The following is a 21,749-nucleotide window of genomic DNA, read 5'->3' as shown; positions in this document are numbered from 1 at the left end:
TTTTAATAATCAACAGCACAGCCACATCTACTTGACAATGCTTTCTATCTTCTTCATAAATCATAAAACTTTAAAAAATATACAAAGTACAGATGAACACAAGTTTAAATCAAAAGGGGGGGGGTATGAATACATGTAATGAAAATATTATTAATTAGATTAAATATACAGATATATAAAATAAAATAAATAAAGAAATATATATCCTAATATCGTCTGCATTGTTACCTACCTCTTCAAGGGAATAATGGTTTTGAAGCTTTAAACATATAATACACTGGCATGCCTAAATTAAGAATTAAGAGAAATATAAATCATCAAATGTGAAATTAAACTTCAATAGTAGAAATTATTTTTCACTTTGTTATAAATTAAATTAAGAATGTCAATTAAATAAAAGAAATTTTATATTCTTGTTTAATGCTTTATCCAAGTGTATGCAAATCAAGTTTGCGAGTGAAGTTTCTTCACAACTAGGCTATTTGTATATAGAAGCTGATAACTTTCTTCAACTTACTCTAATCCAGAGTATTTTAATAATAATGTGTTACAACTTTTTACTACTTATATATAGAATATATATATGACTTCTGCATTACTTCAACCTCGGCATCTTTTCTAGGTCTGGCTCCCACTGATAAGTCCTCAATAAAGGTTGAAACTGATCTGGGTAGTGGCTCTTCCCATAGTGCATAACATTATATACACCCGAAAGGATGTGTGCTTTACACTGTGGGACACTAAGGCAATCAACTTCTATATGCAAGTAGCCTAGTTGTGAAGAAACTTCACAGGACAACTGGGTTTGCTTACACTTGGATAAAGAGTTAAACAAGAATATAATTTTTTGGTATTTTAATTTAAGTTTCAGTAATTTTTCCTTTGGCTAAGCTAACTTATCAGTTTTTAAAAATGAAATATTGCTTTGTTTCAACATTAAAGCAACAATACAAACTTCTTGTATTATTACTACTACTGAAATACAAATTGCAAGACTGAATATGCCCACTATTTGGTCATCATCATAATAATAATAAAAGTGTATATGTGAATATACACATCTTCCTTCCTGACAAGAAAGATATAATAATTATTATATTATCTGTTATGTGCATTTCTATAAAGTGATGGTGCAGCCATCACTGGATGTGAATGCTTAGTGTGGTAACAATTATTAACACAGAATTTCAAATTTCAGTTTGCTAGTAGCAAATGATTTAGTAAACAGTATTTTATTACATTCAGTACTGCATATGAGAATGTGTTCAAGGCTCTGAAAGTGTTTTCTTATTGCTATGGCTTTTGTGATAAACACCTCCATTGGTCAATAAGAGAGAATCAGTTATGGTCCTCCATTCATGTGGATCACTGAATAAAACCAACTTATATTAAAGATATCTGTGTTGGTCACACTGATGACAAGCTAGCAATTAGGAGGACTACTTGCTTTTTAGGCAGGGTTCCCAATAACCAGGTTATTGTGTACTAAGCAGCCTGATAACTGAATCTCATTGGGAAGAGAACTCAACAGATTGATATAAAAGACAAATTTGGTTGTATTTTAGTAGTAGTTAGTAGTAAAATATTAAAATTTTGAACGTAGAATGGAGAGGGAAAAAAAAAAAAAAAATCAGCTAACGCCTTTTTTATTCCCGTATACGGGAGTAGGCGAGGCCATTTAGCCCTATCTAACTTATGGGGACTGAGTGGGCAGTTCAATCTCCACTGGTACCCAATCAGAGATAGATGGCCCAAGGCTATCGCTAATTAAACAGTACGCAGTGAAGAGAGACGGCTCAAATGTGCCGCCATCTCGTGGTCCCCTAATACAATATATTTAATGTCTGAAATAATGTGGGTTCGACGGTCGATTTTCTTGAGTTTACAGGACGAAAAACCCGCTTGCCCGTGCCAGAGATCGACTAACTCGGGAACCGGTCAAAAAAAGGCTTAGAAAAATTTCCTCTAGTCACCGACTAGACTCAAAACCAAGTCTTCCTTCGTGCGGCCAAGTGCCGTGGTGTGCAAACGCCACATCCACTGAGCTACAGAAAGCCATGCAAAACATCAAACTACAAGAAAATAATGATTGAAGATATAAGAAAATAAACAAAAGTATTGGATATAGGGGAAGAGATTTTAAAATTAAAATGGAGATGAGCAGAACATATTACATAGTAGAAACTCCATGCTTTCCAAGCCTTCTCATCCATTCCTTGACGATATGACACACATTGCCAAAGAATGCAACAATACAACATGACCACCTCATCAGGTGGTCATGTTGTATTGCCTTCTAGAGGCTTCAACTCTCTGAAGGTCAGTCACTTCAAACACACTATCCACCCATCTCATTGAAGATCTACCTCTCCTTCTCTTTCAGGAACTTTATCTTTTATTACTATTTTGAGATGTCCACCTTCCATCCTTTCAATATGACAAACAAAACTGTTCTGTCAATATCTTTAAGGAGCCAAAGTTCTACAGATCCTTTCTAGCACCCATTCATTTGACCACCTTTCAGTATATAATATCCTCAACAGCTTTATGTAACACCATATCTCAAAAGTGGCTAGCCTTTTCCTATCACACTTCTTTAGGTTCCAAGTCGCTGTTAGAAAAACAGCTATATCCTTCCAGATTTTAGAAAGGTCTTTGACTGTTGTTTTAGCCATTCCTAATAATAATCTTCTGTCTTCTGAAGAGCAGGTCTTCACTTTTTGAGATGTTCAGAAATGCTTTTTTTATAATAATACATTAAAGATGCCAAGAAATTATCTTCTTGGTTTAATCCTTTCTTCAAGTGTAAGCAAATAATGTTTGTGCATAAAGTATCTTCACAACTGGGCTACTTGTATATAGAGGTTAATGACTTCACATCAATTGCCTTAGTATCCCATAATGCAAAACACATGCCCTTTCAGATATGTATAATGCTATGCATCATGGAAAGGGCCACTATCTAGACCAGTTTTGACTTTGAGGTATGTTTAAGTGTGGGAATACCTCTCTCGTTTGATCCCTCAGATCACCCAAAGGATCATTTAACTCATTACTCAGCAGTGACCGGCCCACCAGGTCACTGAACGGAGCCCTTAGCAGTAGCAGGCCCACCCCACCACCAAGTGGGGTCACTCATATCTCAGAGAGAGCATCTACTTCAGTGGCTCCCACACCTAAGGAGACCACTTCAGCATCCACTCAAAGCCGCATTAGTGGGAACCAGACCCAAGGTTAAAGTAATGCAGAAGTCATATATCATCCATATACAAGTAGTCAAAAGGTGCCACACCTTATTATATTATTATTATTATTAAACAAGCCCTCTGGAGTCAAAGACTCATCTGGGAGGTCCTTTTATCACACACACATTTCATCATACCGTGTCTTAAACACACTCAAACTCCTTGCAGACACCACACTCTCAGGGAAGGCATTCTAATCATTCACAACTCTGCACGAAAAAAACCTGCCTCTCACTCCCCTACTCACACCCTTTTTATACAGTTTCCAGGGATGACCTCTGGTTCTCCCCTGATCTCCCACAATTCTCTGTAGAACTTCTCCACCATTATTATCAAAATATTTTGGATTAGAGATAGATGTTGAAAGTTTTTTCACCTGGTTATATTCTTGGTTTATCCTTTCTCCAAGTGTAAGAAATGTTTGTGAGTAGTGAAGTACCATGAAGTATTCAATGCCTTTTATATAAGTAATGGAAATTCTCTTGAAAAAAGTGCATTATTGCAGAACAGGAACCAGATTATCTAACTCTTTCATGCATTCAGTACTGCATGAAATCCACTATTAACTTGATATAGAAAAAATATAACACCAAATATATAATATTTTATTATATCTATACATAAGTTTACAATCTTTTGAGGATGTGATAAACATTTTAAAAAAAAAAGTTGAGAAAGTTTCCATATAACCCTAACATTTATCCAATCTTTCTTTCTTTTTTTTTAAACCCCTGGTAGTTTCTGCTAAAGTTCTTTGTTAATTTTTCTTCTGCATTTTGAGTTTTAATGCTGCTACATTTTTCCTGTATCAGTTACAAGTGGATTTGCATGCAATACTGAATGCGAAGGAACATGCGAAAGATCTGAAAATTTCCCTATCTTGTTTGATAAGTGTCATGCACCTGGAAACAGGTGTGTATGTGTGTGTGCACATGTGCATGCATGCATCTGTATGTTGGAGTCTTGTTTCCACAAGTTTAGATGTCAAATAATTTCTTTCTGTTAAATTACCACTTCAAAGAATAACATACATATCGCTCTGCATAAAGTTTTCCTGTATATCACACAGATTTAGTGTTTTGAATATAGATACACAAATATCACTTTTTTTTTTATGAGCAAGGAAAGCCATCTGGCTGATAAAATCTCTCTCACTGACATACTTCAACCACTGTTTCAGCTTCATGTCTCTTTTATGGACACTTCCATGATCTCTGCTCCAATGAACTGGCATTTATCATTCTTCTCTTTTTTACTAAGCATACTAAAACAACAGCTTTTCAACTTTTTTTACAGTCTAACATCAAATGTATAAAACCTGTGTCTCCTCTTCCTCCCCATCATCCACAACCTCTAGTTCTCAAAAATCAGGTTCCTTCTCCCTTAATTTTGGCCCTTACATATGACACTATTGTGATCTAGGTTCTGCAATCTCTTGGGAGAGATTAAAAAAAAAAAATACATTAGCACTTTGCCTACAAGGACAATATCCATATAAATATAGACGTTTATAGACACTTCATTTATATCTATATAAACTAACATAAATACACTGCTTGGAAAGAAGTCAACGGACATCCCCCCCCCCCATGGGCAAGGTGCATCGTGCCATGTTACGAGTCAGGCGTTTGTAGCTGGTATAAATTGGAGAAATATGATGCTCCCAAGTCAGTGCAACTGTGTCCAGGTGAAATGACTGTAAGAAGGGAACTGACATAGTTTGAAAGAGGCATTGTGATAGGATGCCCAGTTGCAGGCCAATCTGTTCACAAACTGGGCCATCCCATGTCAACAATCAGCGATATCATACTGAGATGGAAGCACAGGAAGTCAACTGGAAGTGTTATCTGCAGTGGACAACCCACCACACTCACTGAACGTGATTGTAGGGTACTTCGAAGGATACTATGTAAAAACCCACATTTGACGGTCGGCACGTTCAATGTGGAGTTCCAGACATCGACCGGAATACAAATCTGCACAGAAAGATTCAAAACCAAGGTTCACAACATGAGTTTACATGGTATGACTGCGATATGTAAGACCCACATTATCCGAACCAATGCAGTGTCATCTTCAGTGGTACAAAGAGTGAACATCTCTTACCAGTGTGTAACCCCTATGAATTCAGAGGTGGCAGTGTGATGGTATGGTCCTGCGTTTCTGGTTTAGCCTCAGACCTCTGTTTGTGGTGCCACAAACATTGAACTCCAAGGGGTATCTGAATATTTTGGACAATGCAATGCTTTCTACTTTGTGGAATTTCTACAGAACTGACCACTGTCTCTTTCAGCAAGACAATGCACTGTGTCATAAGGCTGCTGCTCTAACTGTGTGGTTTGCAGACATGAATGTCATCATGCTTGACACATCTGCTCCACAACAGTCTAGAGCCTCATTACATGCCTACAGGAAGAATGGTCAAAAATTCCCATTGATCACTATCATATGCTTTGTGGAAAGTATGGCCCAGAGATTCATTGCAACGAAAGGAGGTCCTACTTCTTATTAAGGTGGGTGCCACAGCTGTTTGTTCCTCACACTATGGTGTCCATTGGCTTCTTTCCAAGCAGTGTATATCACATCTGTATAAATGCATAAAGCTAAGTTTCTTTTATATTTCAATTGAGATAGTAAAGTTAATCAGTGAAATGATTGCAAACTAAAGATTAACCTCTATATTCTGCACGTTACCTACCAGGGAATATTTTTTCTGATACAAAAGAGCATCAATATCACTTTTAAAATGAGAGGCATCATCAGCTAATTTAAAAATTTCAAAGACTAGTTTTAAAATGCACAGTTTCTTTTCATGCAAGACCAAATGAAATGCTTGATCTTTTATATCTGTATTAAGGTGAGCCCTTTCTGGTTTATCATAAATCCACTGGTTGAATATTTCTAATATGGCAACAATTAATCCTACTTTTCTTGCCTTTGTATTTAATGCTGGACTTATCAATTCTAATAGACATTTGTAACAATTCTCAGCTTTGGAAAAATGGTCTGTAAGGAGTAAAAATATTGTTTCTTTGTGCTTATTGCTTGTCCATAAAGATTCCACATCTTGCAAGGTAATCGACATTTTTAAACGATCAGCCAGCAGGACTAAGGACGCACATTGATGTTGAAAGCTTGCAACTCTTTTTACTATCCTACATAAAAATTCAAACATACTTAATAAAATTTACGACATAAATAATTTAAAAAACTCAATATATTCTTAATCAATTGCTTCATTTAAATAACAATCAAAATTGAATCTAAACATCTGAAATATCAAGTTGGCATACTCTCAAATAAGCCACCTCATCTATTATGATTTGTATTCAAACTATGTATTATGAAGTTTTAGGGAACCTGCTGTTCTTTTATACATTTCCTCTCTTTTCTGGCATATCAATATTTAATAGTAAATTCACATACTAAAAATGCACATATAACACACAGTCTATGATATTTTATGAAGTCTCGTCAGGACTCAGATGTGGGTTGAATAACTAAAAAGGATATATAAAAACAAACCTTATGGAGATGACACATTCCTTAACACATATGGTGAATAATTAAAAATTTACACTAAAAGGAATCTTTAAGGTTTTTACAAAAGATTGAAGGGGTGCTTAAACTGACAGGTGACCTCCACATAGTCTTTAAAGGAATACGGAGAACCAACAGGGCTTCTGACCTAATGTCCAATCCTCACCTTGTGGTGCATCCTGTTAGGTATCCACCTGGATACTGAACAAATGAGGATGGGCAGGCAATCTGGGATTCAGCTGATGAAATTGCATTCTTATTGGCTTAAACCAGTGTTTCTCAAAGTGTGGTATGCGTACCCCCCCCCCTCTAGGGTATGCGAAAGGTTGTTAGTGGGTATGTGCCAATTTTCGGTTATGTATAATTAAAGGAGTCATTATATTTTTTAACAAACAGTGCAATTAGAGACAACCCTGATAAAATGGCACTAACTAATGAATCACATCCCCTCTCCATCAGAAACTGCCAAGTAAAACCATATGTTGCCGGTGGAACATATGTTTTGCTTGACACCTATTTCTTAGTTTTAACACGTTAACGTGTTAAAACTAAGAAATATACAGTGAATGTGTTTCAGATATTATGGAATTCGGTTGAAGGGAATTAGCATTTCAACTCAGCTGTTGAAATGCTAATTTGTCTTTGGTTCGCGCAATCTTTTGTTAATACCGCACCAATCATATCCAATCATATGCAGTTCTTCGCTGCTCTATGTATCTCAAGTCTTGTAAATTACTGGTAATTTTTGCTTGAAATAATTGGAAAGAAGACGACGCTATTTGGGTAGATCACTTTGACGATGCACAAAAAGAAACTGTTCTCGATGCCAAAAGTAGTGATAGCGAGTAGGAGCTTCTTGGTACGTCGCACCATTTTCAGTTTTTTTCTGAAAACTTTAATTTCCGAAAATTCCCGCACGTATCTCGCCACACAATTTTTTAGCTTTAATTTTGGGAAAAAAGTTAGTTATATTCGTGTAAATACAGTATTTTATTACTTAAATATAAAGAGCTAATAAGCTTCATTTCGGCGATATAAACAATATTTTAAATTAAGGGGATATAAAATCCACATTGTTTTAAAACCGAATAAGAAACTCAAAGATTGGAATCAGAGAGTTTCATGCCGAATATCACTGGTGTGAGCTAATGCAAGTGACCCTAGTCACTTGCATTAGCTCAAGTAACTTAATGGTTGCACCTCTTTGGAAACTCGTATAGCAGAGTATATAAGTTCTTTTCGCTATACACGTTGGTATTATGGTCTAGCTACTCACTGATGAGGCCTCAAAAAAGGCTGAAACCGGTCTGGGTAGTGACCTCCCTCTATAATGTAATAACAGCATACATTTCCTAGGAAATGTGTTTTTACATTATGGAAAATACCTAAGAATAGCGATCTGAACTTTCCCCACCTTTGCAACGAGTTGTCCGATATTGTACTACGTACTAGGGTCACTTGCATTAGCTCACGCCAGTGATCACCGATACTTTATAGTTTACTATATTCGGCATGAAACTCTCTGATTCCAATCTTTGAGTTTCTTATTCGGTTTTAAAACAATGTGGATTTTATATCCCCTTAATTTAAAATACAGTATTTTATTTAGCTTTCTAATTCTTATGTATAGATCATTGGTTAAAGATTGGATTTATAAAACCCCCAAAAGAGAGCAATATAGCAAATACAAGTAGCTATAAGCAACAAGAAAACGTTGATTTTGCATCTGGATCAAATGAAACTAATAAGAGTGTGTCGTCTGACATCTCTAGAGAACCAAAATTTTAAAATATATCATATTTTTTGTTTACATGAACATATAAATTCAAATAAAATAGATATTTAATTTTAATTTATTAATTTAAAGAATTAATTTATTAATTATAATTAATTAATGGATTATTTTTTTATTAATTAGGGGTACTAGGTAATAATGAAAATTTAACAAGGGGTACGTGGATATCTGAAGTTTGAGAAACAGGCTTAAACCACAGTGTTAAATTGATTGCACAACATGATAGAATTTCATGTCAGCTGGGGCATAACCCAGTTAAACAAGGCCTCTGCTGTTTTTGCCAGAGAACTAGGGTGAACAATGGAACAAATCCTGAAACACATCCCAACTCAGAATCACCAGAGTTCAAGATCGGTACTATCAACATAAGAAGACTGAATGGCAAAGAAATGGAATTAGCAGAAGAATTGGATACACCAGATTGACATAATAGGGGTGACTGGAAAAAAAAAAAAAAAAAAAAAAAAAAAAAAAAATCTGGTGAGATTTTTCTGAGCAACAAATGCAAAATGTTATATTCAGGCAATAACAATCAGGGAAAAGAAAGAGTAGCTATAGTGTTCAATACTAAATACAAGGCTAATCTTGAATAGCAGGCAATATCAAAATGGAGAACTGGATAATGAGCCTTATTAGTTTCTATGGTCACACAGAAGATCTTACTAAGATAGAACTGGGAGGAATTTTTTGAGGATTTAGAGAAAGCAACTGACAATATGAAAAAGGAAAAGTTGATCCTTGTTGGAGATGTAAATAGCAGAGTAGGAAATGATTGTCAGATATACAGAAATATTTTGGGAAAATTTGGAAAAAAGAGTAAAGATAATAATAATAATGGCAAATACCTGTTGGATTTTTGCTCAGGACATGGACTGGTTATTACTAACACAATGTTCCAACATAAAAATTTGCAAAAATTCACATGGAGAGAAGAGACAAAGAATAAGAAAAGTCTCATTAACTATATTATTGTTTAGTGATGCTTTCTCATTGGTGCAGGACACTAGAGTGTACAGAGGATTTGAAATTGCAATTGATCACTGTTTAAGTCTTGAGCAGGATAAAATTGAATTTCATACTGAAAAGAAGAACATGTAAGAGAGTTTTAAGGCAAATAAAAGTTGACCAGCTCTCAGATGTGAATCATCATCATCAAATTCCTGCCATGTACTCTCAAGGGGTGTACAGGATATGATAGTACTACATGAAAAATTTACATCATTCCTAACTTCCTATCTACAATTTTCCTCCAAATCAGTCTGTATACTTGTCAAGACTCCAACATTATCAGATCTTATATTTCTATCGTCTAAGGCACTTTGTACAGTATCAATCTACCTATATGTTGGTCTTCTCTCTCTGGTTCGTTTTCCTGCCAACTTGGCGGAGAACACTTGTTTTGCTAATCTTTCCTCGCACATTCTGTTTAAGTGACCATACCACCTGAGATTAGCTCCGCAAAAGCATACCTGGATGCTGATAATGTCAAGTTCTTTCCTAATATCCTCATTTTTAACATATATTGCCATTGATGACATCTGTTCATGCCTCTAATCTTTCTCAGGACTCTCATATCTGCAGTCTCTAGTCTTCGGTCAAGTGTTTTACTTCTAACCAAGCTCTCAGATCCATAAGATAAAACTGGTTTGAACACTGTCTTGTATACAGCTAATTTACTGTTCCGACTAATTTCACTCTCATTCCATATGAATTTATTCAATTGACTTTCTACCATACCAGCTTTGTTGATTCGATTGTCTATATCCATATTTAATTTAATCTTCACTAAAAATCATGCCTAAGTAGCTGAATGTTTTACTTGTTCCACAGGTTCTCTGTTCACAATGCAGTTGATATTTTCAACGATTCTGCCTATTTTCATTGTCTTTGTCTTTTTATTGCTAACCTTCATACCATATCTATTATAACAGTTAATGCATTTAGTCAAGGAATCTTGCAGACTTGTAGCAGATTTATTTAGAAGTATAACATCCACATAAAGTAAAGAGCTGACATTAACATCTCCAATTTTGATATCATGTTTAATACCACTTTCCTTCATAATGTGATACACATAGATAATGAATAAGAGAGGGGATAATGTATATCCTTGTCTGACACCAGATTTAACATTAAACCATCTTCCTGTACTTCCTTCAATTCTAACTGCTGACTTACAACTCAAATAAAGACTAAGTATTGCTTGATATAACCCACTGACACCATATAACTGTAGCGTATTGAATAGCTTCCCTCTTGGCACCTTGTCATATGCCTTTTCCAGATCAACAAAACTTAAATACAGATCTTTGTTTCATATTCCCATGATTTCTCAACTATTTGTCGTAAAGTTAAGATCTGATCCTGATAGCCTCTATTCGGCCTAAATCCAGCTTGTTCTTCACCAAGCTTTTCTTCCACAATTCTTCTCAACCGTTTCCCAAGTACACTTGCATAAATCTTACCAGGAACACTCAGTAGGGAAATACCTCTGTAATTCTCACATTGTTTTATTTCCCTTTTTATATATGGGTATGATGAAAGTTCCACTCCAATCATCGGGAATTCATCCCAATGTTCAGGCCTTCTGAACTATGTAGTGCAGCCACTGTAAGATGTTTTTACCACAATACTTCAGCATTTCTGGTTGAATATAATCTACTCCTGCTGCCTATCCACATTTCAAACCTTTGATGGCTTTTTCTACTTCAAGTATGGACATATCCTGAGTGTATGCCTGTTGAGTGTTTTTTTACCACTGTGCTATCACTGCTTATTTCATTCTGCAATTTTTCAAAGTAATTACTCCATACTTCAAAGATATCTTTTTCTCCTGTTTAAATGTCATCTTTATCATCTCTAACTCCTTATACAGCACTCTTTCCTCAATTTCTAAGCTTCTTCAACAAACTCCAGAATATTTTGCCACCTTCTTGATATTTATTTTCTATGACTTTTGTTTAGCTAGTTTTACACAGTGTTTAGCTTTCTTACATTTGTCTCTGTATTCTCTAAGAGCACAAGCTGACTTATTTGCCAGGAACTTTTGATATGCTTTCTTCTTTTCCTTCACTGCCTCTTTAACTTCCTGTGTCCAAAATGGAGTTCTGATTTTTCTATCCTTGCAGACAACCTCACCACATGCCTCTCCGGCTGAATCAATCAGGGTGTTCTTCAAGACTTACCACTGAATCTCCAATGTTTGGTTCCTGTTCTCAGATGTGAATTGTAGACTAAAATACACAAATATTATTCAAGAAAAAATGAAAGAGTTTGAGAATGGGAACCAAACCTTGGAAATTCAGTGGCAAGCCATAAAGAAAACACTGATTGATTAAGCCAGAGGTATGTGGTGAAGTTGTCTGCAAGGATAGAAAAATCAGAACTCCATAGTAGACACAGGAAGTTGGAGAGGCAGTGAAGGAAAAGAAGAAGGTATATCAAAAGTTCCTGGTGATTAAGTCAGCTTGTGCACTTAGAGAATACAGAGACAAATGTAAGAAAACTAACACTGTGTAAAAATAGCTAAACAAAAGTCATGGGAAGACTTTGGTAAGAACAGAGAAAATAAATATCAGGAAGGTGGCAAGATATTCTGGAGGTTGTTGAAGAAGTTCAGAAATAGAGTAAAGAGTGCTGTAAAAGGAATTAGTAATGATAAAGGTGACGTGAAAACTGGAGAAAAAGATATCAGACAGAGGGGCAAATTCCAGACAATTACAAGAGAGCTCTTATAGTACCCATATGTAAAAAAAGGAAACTAAAACTGAATGTGAGAATTACAGAGTTATTTCCCTACTGAGTTTTCCTGGTAAGATTTATCCAAGTATACTTGAGAAATGGTTGAGAAGGATTGTGGAAGGGAAGCTTGGTTAAACAAGTTAGATTCAGGCCAGATAGAGGCTGTCATGATCAGATTTTAACTTTATAACAAATAGTTGAGAAATCATCGAAATATAACAAAGATCTGTATTTAAGTTTTGTAAATCTGGAAAAGTCATATGACAATGTGTGAGGAGAAAAACTATTCAAAACACTACAGTTGTATGGTGTATATGGGGCATTATCATCATCATCATGCGTATCAAGGATTTAGGTCTAACATGGCCTGTTCCGGCCTTAGAAGTCATCGTTGAATCAGTTAAGAGGACATCCTGGTTTTCTTTTTCCTAATGGCTTGTACTTTTAGGCTTGTTTTGGTAATCTTTCTGTTTTCATTCTTTGAACGTGTTCCATTCATTTATGTTTATATTTTTTAATTTTTTCTATTACTGGTTCTTGGTTAATTCTTTCATAATTTCTTCACTTCTTTTGTGATCAAATAGGGTATACTTTGTTAAAAAAATACTAAGCTATTTTAAACCTGGTTTTACTCCATTTCCCAAGTAAACAAACAGACAAACAAGCCAAGTTTGCGACTGCAAGTGTTGCAAGTCTAGCTGATCCTGCACGTAGAGCAAGACCAAGGCAACTCATGGTAAAAGTAGAATAAGCTCTGATCACTAATCTTAATATTTACCCTTAATGCAAAGCACATCTCCTGGAGGAGATGTATGATGCTTTGTATTAAAGGCAAGGGGCCACTACCCAGACCGGTTTCGACCTTTACTGAGGTCTCATCAGTGGGAGCCAGGCTAGAAATACCAAGATTTTAGTAATACAGAGCTTATAAGTTTTTTACCAGAACAAGTTTTTACAAGATTTTAGTAATACAAGATTTACAAGATAAAGAACAAGATTTTAGTAATACAGCTTATAAGTATTTTATCAGAACAAGTGGTATTGCACTATGTGCAGGATCAGCTAGACTTGCAACACTTGCAGGCGCAAACTTGACTTGTTTTTCTGTTTGCTTACTTGGGAAATGGAGTAAAACCAGGTTTAAAATAGCTTGGTATTTTTTTAACATTTAATATACCCAAGGTAAAATACTTTCTACATAGGGTATACTTAGCAGTTTTTCTCATAAATTTCATTTCTGCTGTTGTTAATCTTTGTTTGTCATTTTGTTTTATTGTCCAGATTTCACTTCCATACATGAAGACTGGTAGGGCTAATGTATTGTATACTTTTAGTCTGGTTTGTTTTTGAACTAGGTTTCGTTTAAATATAGAGTTAATTACACCTGTTATTAGTTATTAAAGGGATAAAAATCCTATGTTTTTATATAGCCAGTAAGTGAAACTCAAGATCGAGAACTACGATCTACGAGTTTCGATGCCGAAAAACTATCGGCGAAGGCAATTCAAAGCAAAGGTGGAGCAAGCTCCCTCACTATTCTTGATATTCTCTCATAATGTAAAACACAGCTCCTAGGAGATGTAATACTGTCATTACATTATGAGGAGAGGTCACTACCCAGACTGGTTTCAACCTTTTTTGAGGTCTCATCAGTGAATAGGTAGACCTGGAAGATATCAAAGCTTAGTGAAAAGAACTTACATACCTTCACTATACGAATGCCATAAAGGTGTGCTTATATTTTGTAATTAAAATGAAAAGCCAAACGGCTAGTTTTCTGGCAACTTTGCTCCACCTTTGCTTCGAATTGCCTTCGCCGATAGTTTTTCGGCATTGAAACTCATAGATCGTAGTTCTCGATCTTGAGTTTCACTTACTGGCTATATAAAAACATAGGATTTTTATCCCTTTAATAACTACTAAGTTGCCACATTTGTATAGTGAAGGTATGTAAGTTCTTTTCACTAAGCTTTGATATCTTCCAGGTGTACCTACTCACTGATGAGACCTCAAAAAGGGTTGAAACCGGTCTGGGTAGTGACCTCTCCTCATAATGTAATGACAGTATTACATCTCCTAGGAGCTGTGTTTTACATTATGAGAGAATATCAAGAATAGTGAGGGATCCTGTTCCACCTTTGCTTCGAATTGCCTTCGCCGATAGTTTTTCGGCATTGAAACTCATAGATCGTAGTTCTCGATCTTGAGTTTCACTTACTGACTATATAAAAACATAGGATTTTTATCCCTTTAATAACTATTAAGTTGCCAGAAAACAAGCCGTTTAGCTTTTCATTTTAATTACACCTGTTATTTTTAAATATTTTGCAATATTTACATTTATATCTTTTTCATTTTCATACATGATCATACATTCTAGGTAGTTAAATGAATTCACCTGTTCTACGATCTTGTTATCTATTACTATTTTAGTTATTGCTGGATCTTGTCCTTTAAAGGCCATAGTTTTTTATTTTTCTGTTGATATTATCATACCATAATCTTTGGATATCTCATTTAGATCTAAAATAGCTTTCTGTAAGTTATCTTCAGAATTTGTAATTATTATTTGGTCGTTGGCAAATAGGGGAGTGTTTAAGTTTACTGTAGGAGAAAGTTTAATTCCTTGATGTAAATTTTTATTCCATTTTATTATTTATTTAAGTAGATATTAAAAAGAGTTGCTGAGAGGGGACATCCCTGTCGGACCCCTTGGTTTATCTCTTTCATATATATCAAGGGGCATTATATCAAGCAATACTTAATCTTAATTTGAGTTGTAAGTCAGCAGTTAGAATTGAAGGAAGTACATGAATATGGTTTAATGTTAAATCTGTCATCAGATAAGGATGTACATTATCCCCTCTGTTATTCATTATCTATATGTATCACATTATGAAGTAAAGTGATATTAAACCCGATATCAAATTGGAGATGTTAATCTCAGCTCTTTACTTTATGCAGATCATATTATACTTCTAAATAAATCCAGTACAAGTCTGCAAGATTCCCTGACTAAATTGAATAACTATTGTAATAGGTTTGGTGTGACAATCCAGTAAAAAGACAAAGACAAAGACAGAAACATTGAAAACATCAACTGTATCCTGAATGAGAACCTATAGAACAAGTAAAACATTTCAGCTATTTAAGCACAATATTTAGTGAAGACTGTAAATTAAATATGGAAATAGACAACAGAATCAAAAAAGCTGGTATGTAGGAAGTTGAATGAATAAATTTATATTGAATAATACAGAAATTTGTCAAAACACTAAATTAGCTGTATACAATACAGTGTTCAAACCAATTTTAACTTATGGATATGAGAGCTGGGTTAGAAATAAAACACTTGACCAAAGACAACAGATCACAGATATGAGAGTCCTGAGAAAGATTAGGGGGTGTGAACAGATGGCATCAAATGCAATATCATATTCAAAACTGAGATATTAAGACAGAACTAGACATTGTTGGTATCTGGGAATGTGTTAGCAGATTTAATCTCAGGTGGTATAGTCACTTAAACAGAATGGGAAAGAAAAGGTTGGCAAAACAAGTGTTCTCTGCCAGAAAAAGATCCATAGGAAGACCAAGATATAAGTGGATTGATAATACAGTAATAAGTACCTTAGAACAGAGTGGCAGTCGTGAGCCGATTTTGACTGGGTCTCTTTCTACCACCACAGCGTTAAGAGTGCTGCTTCTTTTTACTACTTCATACATGTGTAAAGTTGGATTTTCGGCAATGATAGAAATTAAAAACAAATTTCAAAATAAACTTCAATTATGCAACTCTTTGCATCTGAAAATAACACATATTGAAGTGGATGTCCAAGACATCGGCAGCAAAAATAGAAAACAAGCCCATTCTTCACATATACCTCATTATGTATGTGATTAATAAATTTATATATTAATTAAGTCTATTCAATAAAAAATTTAAAAGTAGTAAAGCGATATTTTTTATTCAATCCCCTTCCCTTCAAAATATTCCTTACAGGCAAGTGGGTCCCGAAAAATTACTGTTTTTGAAAGTTGGTCTCAACCTATAAAAGTTTGGGAAGCCCTGCCTTAGAAGACAGAAATACAGGATCTGATAATGTTTGACAGGTAACAGATTGATTTGGAGGAATGTTGTAAATAGGAAGTTAGTAGCAATGTAAGTTTTGCATGTAGTTCTATCATATCCTGTACATCCCTTCAGGGTACACGTCAGGAATTTTATGAAGATGATGACAGAATGCAAATATTTAAATTAAAAAAAAATAATAATAAGACAATAATAATAAATTGTAAATGACGGTCTGGAGTTCTATGCATAACATAGTATACACATAACTGTCAATCTGCCTGCCCTGTGCCTAAACCATACAGAAAAAATTTAAGAGTGTAAAATTGAAACCACAAGGCACGAAACAAGGCAGATGAAATGGTTGCACTAATTGAGTCTGTTCATCCAAAAATTGTTGTAATAAATGAGACATGGTTAGATGAGGACGACATCCTGACAGGAATGGAGATGGAAGGGTCTGATGTGTTTCGTGAGGATAGAAGGGGTAAAAAGGAGGGGGAGTGCTATTGATGACATAGAAAGAGTTATGTCCATACAAAGTTGAGATGCAAGAGGGAAATAGTGCCAGTGGTTTGAGGCAGTATGGTGTAAGATAGAGGTGAATGGAATGAAATACTTGGTTGGATGTTGTTATAGACCAAGTAATGAGATAGTAATTCTCGTGGAAAGGCTTAGAGGTTGGTTATGCATTTTCACTATATTATTTCAGGAAATTACAACGTACTAGGATATACATTAAAATAAATTTTAATATATTTCTATATTTCGGCAACGTCACGCTGCCATTTTCAAGAACTTAGGTACAAGATACGTGCACGCAGGCACAGCAAAAACAATAAATGAGTAAGAAGAATGAAGCTATTATTTCTCCTAAAGTCCTGATGGTGCGGGCGATGTTGGTATTCTTGGGCGATTGGGCTGAAGGTCTTCTGATGTAGGTTTCCCAAATTTGAGGAAGTCTCATGCAGCCAAATTTGTTGAGGTTTGGCTTGTTTCTTAGGGCTGAAGCTGATTCTATGAAAAGCCTTTCATATCTGTATTTGCTACGGTGTACTATCCTGGCTTTTTTCCACCGTATTCTATGGCAGGTATCCAGAGCATAGTCAGCAAGACCAGAGTCGCTGTATTGGTGAAACAAAATGTAGTCCTTGTGTTCTGAAATTCTGATATTTGCTGTCCTGCCTGTTTGGCCGAAGTAGGACAGCTTACAGCTGCAAGGGACCTGGTACACACCAGGTAGGTCTAGGGGGGGGGGGAGGTTGGTCTTTTGTTGAGCAGATAAGGGATGCCAATTTTTTATATGGTTTATAACAAGAAGTTAAGTTATGTTTTTTTAGGATTTTTGTGATTTTTTCTGAGGTGCCTCGGATGTAAGGTATGGTGATGGATTTAGAGTAATCCTTGTTGTGAGGGGGAGGGTTGTGGTTTACTGGTTTTAATATTTTTTGGATTTTTTTTTTGGGGGGGGGGGCAGCCATTTGCTGAGAACGTGTTGAGGATGTGGTTTCATTCTGTGGTTAGGGCATTGTCATTCGAGCAGATAAGTTTAGCCCTGTTGTGTAGTGTCTTAATGACTCCATATTGTTGTGAGGGGGGGGGGGATTGTTGGTGAATGTATCTGCCTGTATGGGTGGGTTTTCTATATACTGAGAAAACCAAGGTTCCATCAGGCTGGCAGGTGACTAGTGTGTCTAAGAACGGAATGCAGTTGTTTTTTTCCTCTTCCAGGGCGAATTTGATTCTGGGGTTTTGGTTGTTTAAGTGTGTTAAGAAGGAGAGGAGTGCATCGGAGCCATGTGGCCAAATAGCGAATACATCATCTACATAGCGAAGCCAAATGGTTGGTTTTTGTGGGGAAAGTTCAATGCTTGCTCTTCAAAAGTCTCCATATAAAAGTTGGCCAAGGGTGGGGAGAGTGGAGAACCCATGGCTGTCCCCTCTATTTGTTTGTAGAATTTTCCTTGCCAAACAAAATAGCCTGAGTTCATTGTGAACTGAAATAGGGCTGTGATATCGGGAGGAAATTTAGCTTGGATTAGCTCTAAGGATTCTTTGAGAGGGACATTCGTAAATAAGGAGGACACATCAAAACTGACCATTATGTCAGTGTGTTTGAGTGAAAGGTTTTCTATGCTGGCTTTGAAGTGGGCTGAGTTTTTTATGTATGAAGGTGTGTTGCCAGTATAGTGTGAGATAGCTTTGGCCAAATGTTTAGCTAATTTGTATGTGGGGGAATCAATGCCATCCACTATGGGACGTAATGGCACATTTTCCTTGTGAATTTTTGGGAGTCCATAAATACGGGGGGGTATGGAGTTATATGATTTTAGTTTGTTGGTGATTTCCACAGGCCAAGAAGTGACCTTCTTAAGGAGCCTGTGTAGTTTTCTAATTTGTGAGTTGGTGGGATTGTATTCGATAGGGAGGTAAGTGGCACGATCTAACAATAGAGATTTCAGCTTACCTGTGAAATCTTTTTGGTTCAGCAATACTGTGGCATTCCCTTTGTCAGCTTTGGTGATTATTATTTTCTTGTTTTTCTTTAATTCTAATAGAGATTTAATTTCTTTACTGGGCATGTTGGTTTTAGGTGGCTTGGCTTTGGTCAGAACACAAGCTACATCCAGTCTAATATCGTTGGCGACGTGGCTTGGGAGGTCTCGGATCCCGCGTTCAATCCGTATTATGATATCCTCAGCAGGTATTCTTTTGGGCGCAATGGCGAAGTTGTGGCCACGTGCGAGGGCGTCGAGTGCTTCAGGTTTCATACTTAGTGAAGACAGATTCACTACCGTATTGGTAGGAAGTTGCGGTTTAGAGATCGCGACCTTTTTTAAATTTTCGAATTTTTTGATGCATCCATCTCGGACTAATCTAAACTCTTTCTCCACTGCAGTGCACGAGATGTCGCGCAAAATCGACCAAATTTCGTGGCTTAAGGTGCTTGAAAGGTCATCTTCGAGTGCCTGTATAGCTGAGTTAGCTTCACTCAGGAAACGGCAAGTGGCGGCAATTTGTTCTCTGAGTAAGGCTTGGCTGGCACGGTTATAGGATGTGATAAAGGATGTGATAAAGGAGTGCATTTGTCCTTAGGTGAAGCGCTTCACCTAAGGACAAATGAACTCCTTTATCACATCCAGGAGTCTATGAAGTGCTCTGTTCTTGCCATCAAGCCTACTACGGACAGACAGGAAGAACTGTGGACATCCGCCTCAGTGAACACAAAAAATATATCCGACACTTTCACTATGGCAAGTCGGGTCTGGCAGACCATGCTTTGGATACCCCTGCACACAGGATCAATTGGAAAGAAACAAAAGTAATGCACAGAAGCTTCTACAAGTCAGAGAGGTTGTTCCTGGAATCAACAGAAGCCTTAAAACATACTCCAAACCTTAACAAGTATGGCTGTATAAATTTACCAAAGATTTGGGAGACAGTCATCCTAAGACCAAATTAATATTTATTACTTTTATTTTATTTTATTTTTTAAAACTTTCTAAGACTATCATTTGGACTACTATTTCAAAACTTTGAATTTTTTTTTTTTTTTTACCTAGATGGTGCCATATTAGGACTTTAGTCTTGTGTTGCACGCTGCAATTACTTATACTAGCCCCACTGTTACACCAGATTGTGGTTGTCTTGCTTTTGTAACAAACTTTGTGTTGTGTGCTCTGAAGATGCTGGATATAATACCAGTGAAATATTAGCTTCTAAATTAATAAATAGTTATTTTCTTATCCATCTGTGTTCATATCATACCGTGAAATCTATTACAACATGAACTTGACCATATTCTCAACACTTTCCTAGCCAACAACTACCTCCAAAAAATGTTAAACCCTGTAAACACATTCCTCCTGTCCCCTCCATCTTCTCCTAGAGAGCAGTGATTACACAAAATCACTATCCACATCTGAAAAATTAACAAAAATCCCAAGGAAATACAACCTTACAACCACTACAGACCATGTATCCTATGGTGGGTGTCCATGCTTTGAACACCCAACATAGGATATGGTGGAAGAAGACCACTCTATTACACTGCAGCAAATACAAATATGAAAGGCTACTCCTCAAGTCTACCTCTGCCATGAGAAACATTCCAAACCTCAACAAATGTGGGTGCACGAGAGTGCTCCGTTTGAGAAGCACTCATCCTCAGATATTCAGACCAATGGCCAAGACCACCCAATTTAGCTCACTAGGGGACACCATTTAGGACTCTAGGCCTACCTTTGGTTGCCTTTCTTCAGCCCACTGTTAGCGTGTGTCTGCGTGCACATAGTTTTGTGAACCCTGATGATGGCAATGTAAGTTGTCAAAATATAAGAAAGTATTAATTCTTCTAAAGAATGCTTACATAAATCTATCTAGAATACTCAGCAGCAATTTCTCTACTTTGACATTCATCTTTATTTCCATTTCTCATTTTAGATGAATATTATCAGATTTCTATTCTGATCACCCAGAATTTAACCTTCTGGCCATACTTCTGAAAATTTCTAGTTGTCCCCTACCCCCAGTTGCCTTTCCACATTTCAGTTTTTTGATGGCTTTATCTCTCTCTCAAGTACTGATCTATACTTGCCAGCCTGGTTAGCATATCTGCTCTACAACCAACAGGCTGCAGGTTCAAATCCTGCTGTGGAAAGAGATGTTTGAGATTGTGTTTAGTAGGTGGGAGATGAATGTCATTGCCTAATGTGAGACCATCACTGGACTTATTGGAGGTCTGAAGTTTCTTGAAAGAAGTTCCATGTTTGTTCTCTAGAGCAGTTTCTGGACTATGTAAAAAATAATTTAAAAATGCAAAAAATATATAAAATTAATAAAAACAGAAAAATAATCCTTACCCTTCATGATATGAATGTACTATATGTTTACAAATAAACCTTTCGTGAGTGGAAGCCACATATTTAACAAAACAACAATGACATCTAGCAATCCATTCCAGTTTATTATCACTGTCCAAGCAAAAATCTAGTTTGCATACTTACTGATCCTACACAATTTCCCCTTTTCTCTCCCTACTCATCATTATTAAAATATTTCTGTTGTATCAATCTTATAGAACCCTTGAGTAACTTAAAAGTTTCTATCATATCCCCTTTTCCATCAGTAAACTTTGCAACCTGCATGCTTTCAATTGATCCTATACAGTATTTTTCGATAGATAACGTGCACGTTATCTATACAAAAAAGTCTAAATTCGTTTAAAAATGAACATGCACAGTATACATTTGAAAGGCATGAGAGATATATCAAATGTAATAACAAAACTAAGGTAGAAGTATTACTTAATATTTATTGAACACTACACTATTCAAATCCAAAAAATTCTTCATCA

General features: G+C 36.0%; 1 protein-coding gene across 6 annotated transcripts in view; it reads right to left on the bottom strand.

The window, feature by feature from the left end:
* The window catches only part of LOC150103803 (exonuclease mut-7 homolog), a 317,319-nt gene that overhangs the window by 270,796 nt on the left and 24,774 nt on the right, over positions 1-21,749 (bottom strand). For all 6 annotated transcript variants that reach the window (XM_090396546.1, XM_090396545.1, XM_090396544.1 and 3 more), the window contains 2 exons: positions 5,944-6,400; positions 233-286 (listed from right to left, as the gene is read on the bottom strand). In XM_090396546.1, coding sequence (XP_090252672.1) covers positions 233-286; positions 5,944-6,330 — 441 coding nt within the window. In that variant the 5' untranslated portion in view covers positions 6,331-6,400. The remainder of the gene's footprint in view (positions 1-232; positions 287-5,943; positions 6,401-21,749) is intronic.

This window comes from Typopeltis vanoorti, chromosome 8 (assembly GCF_054136105.1).
Source record: "Typopeltis vanoorti isolate ZY-2024b chromosome 8, IOZ_Tvanoo_1.0, whole genome shotgun sequence".
NCBI classification, from domain to species: domain Eukaryota; kingdom Metazoa; phylum Arthropoda; class Arachnida; order Uropygi; family Thelyphonidae; genus Typopeltis; species Typopeltis vanoorti.
Note: the sequence above shows the minus strand (reverse complement) of the source record. Positions and strands in the feature narration are given on the sequence as shown.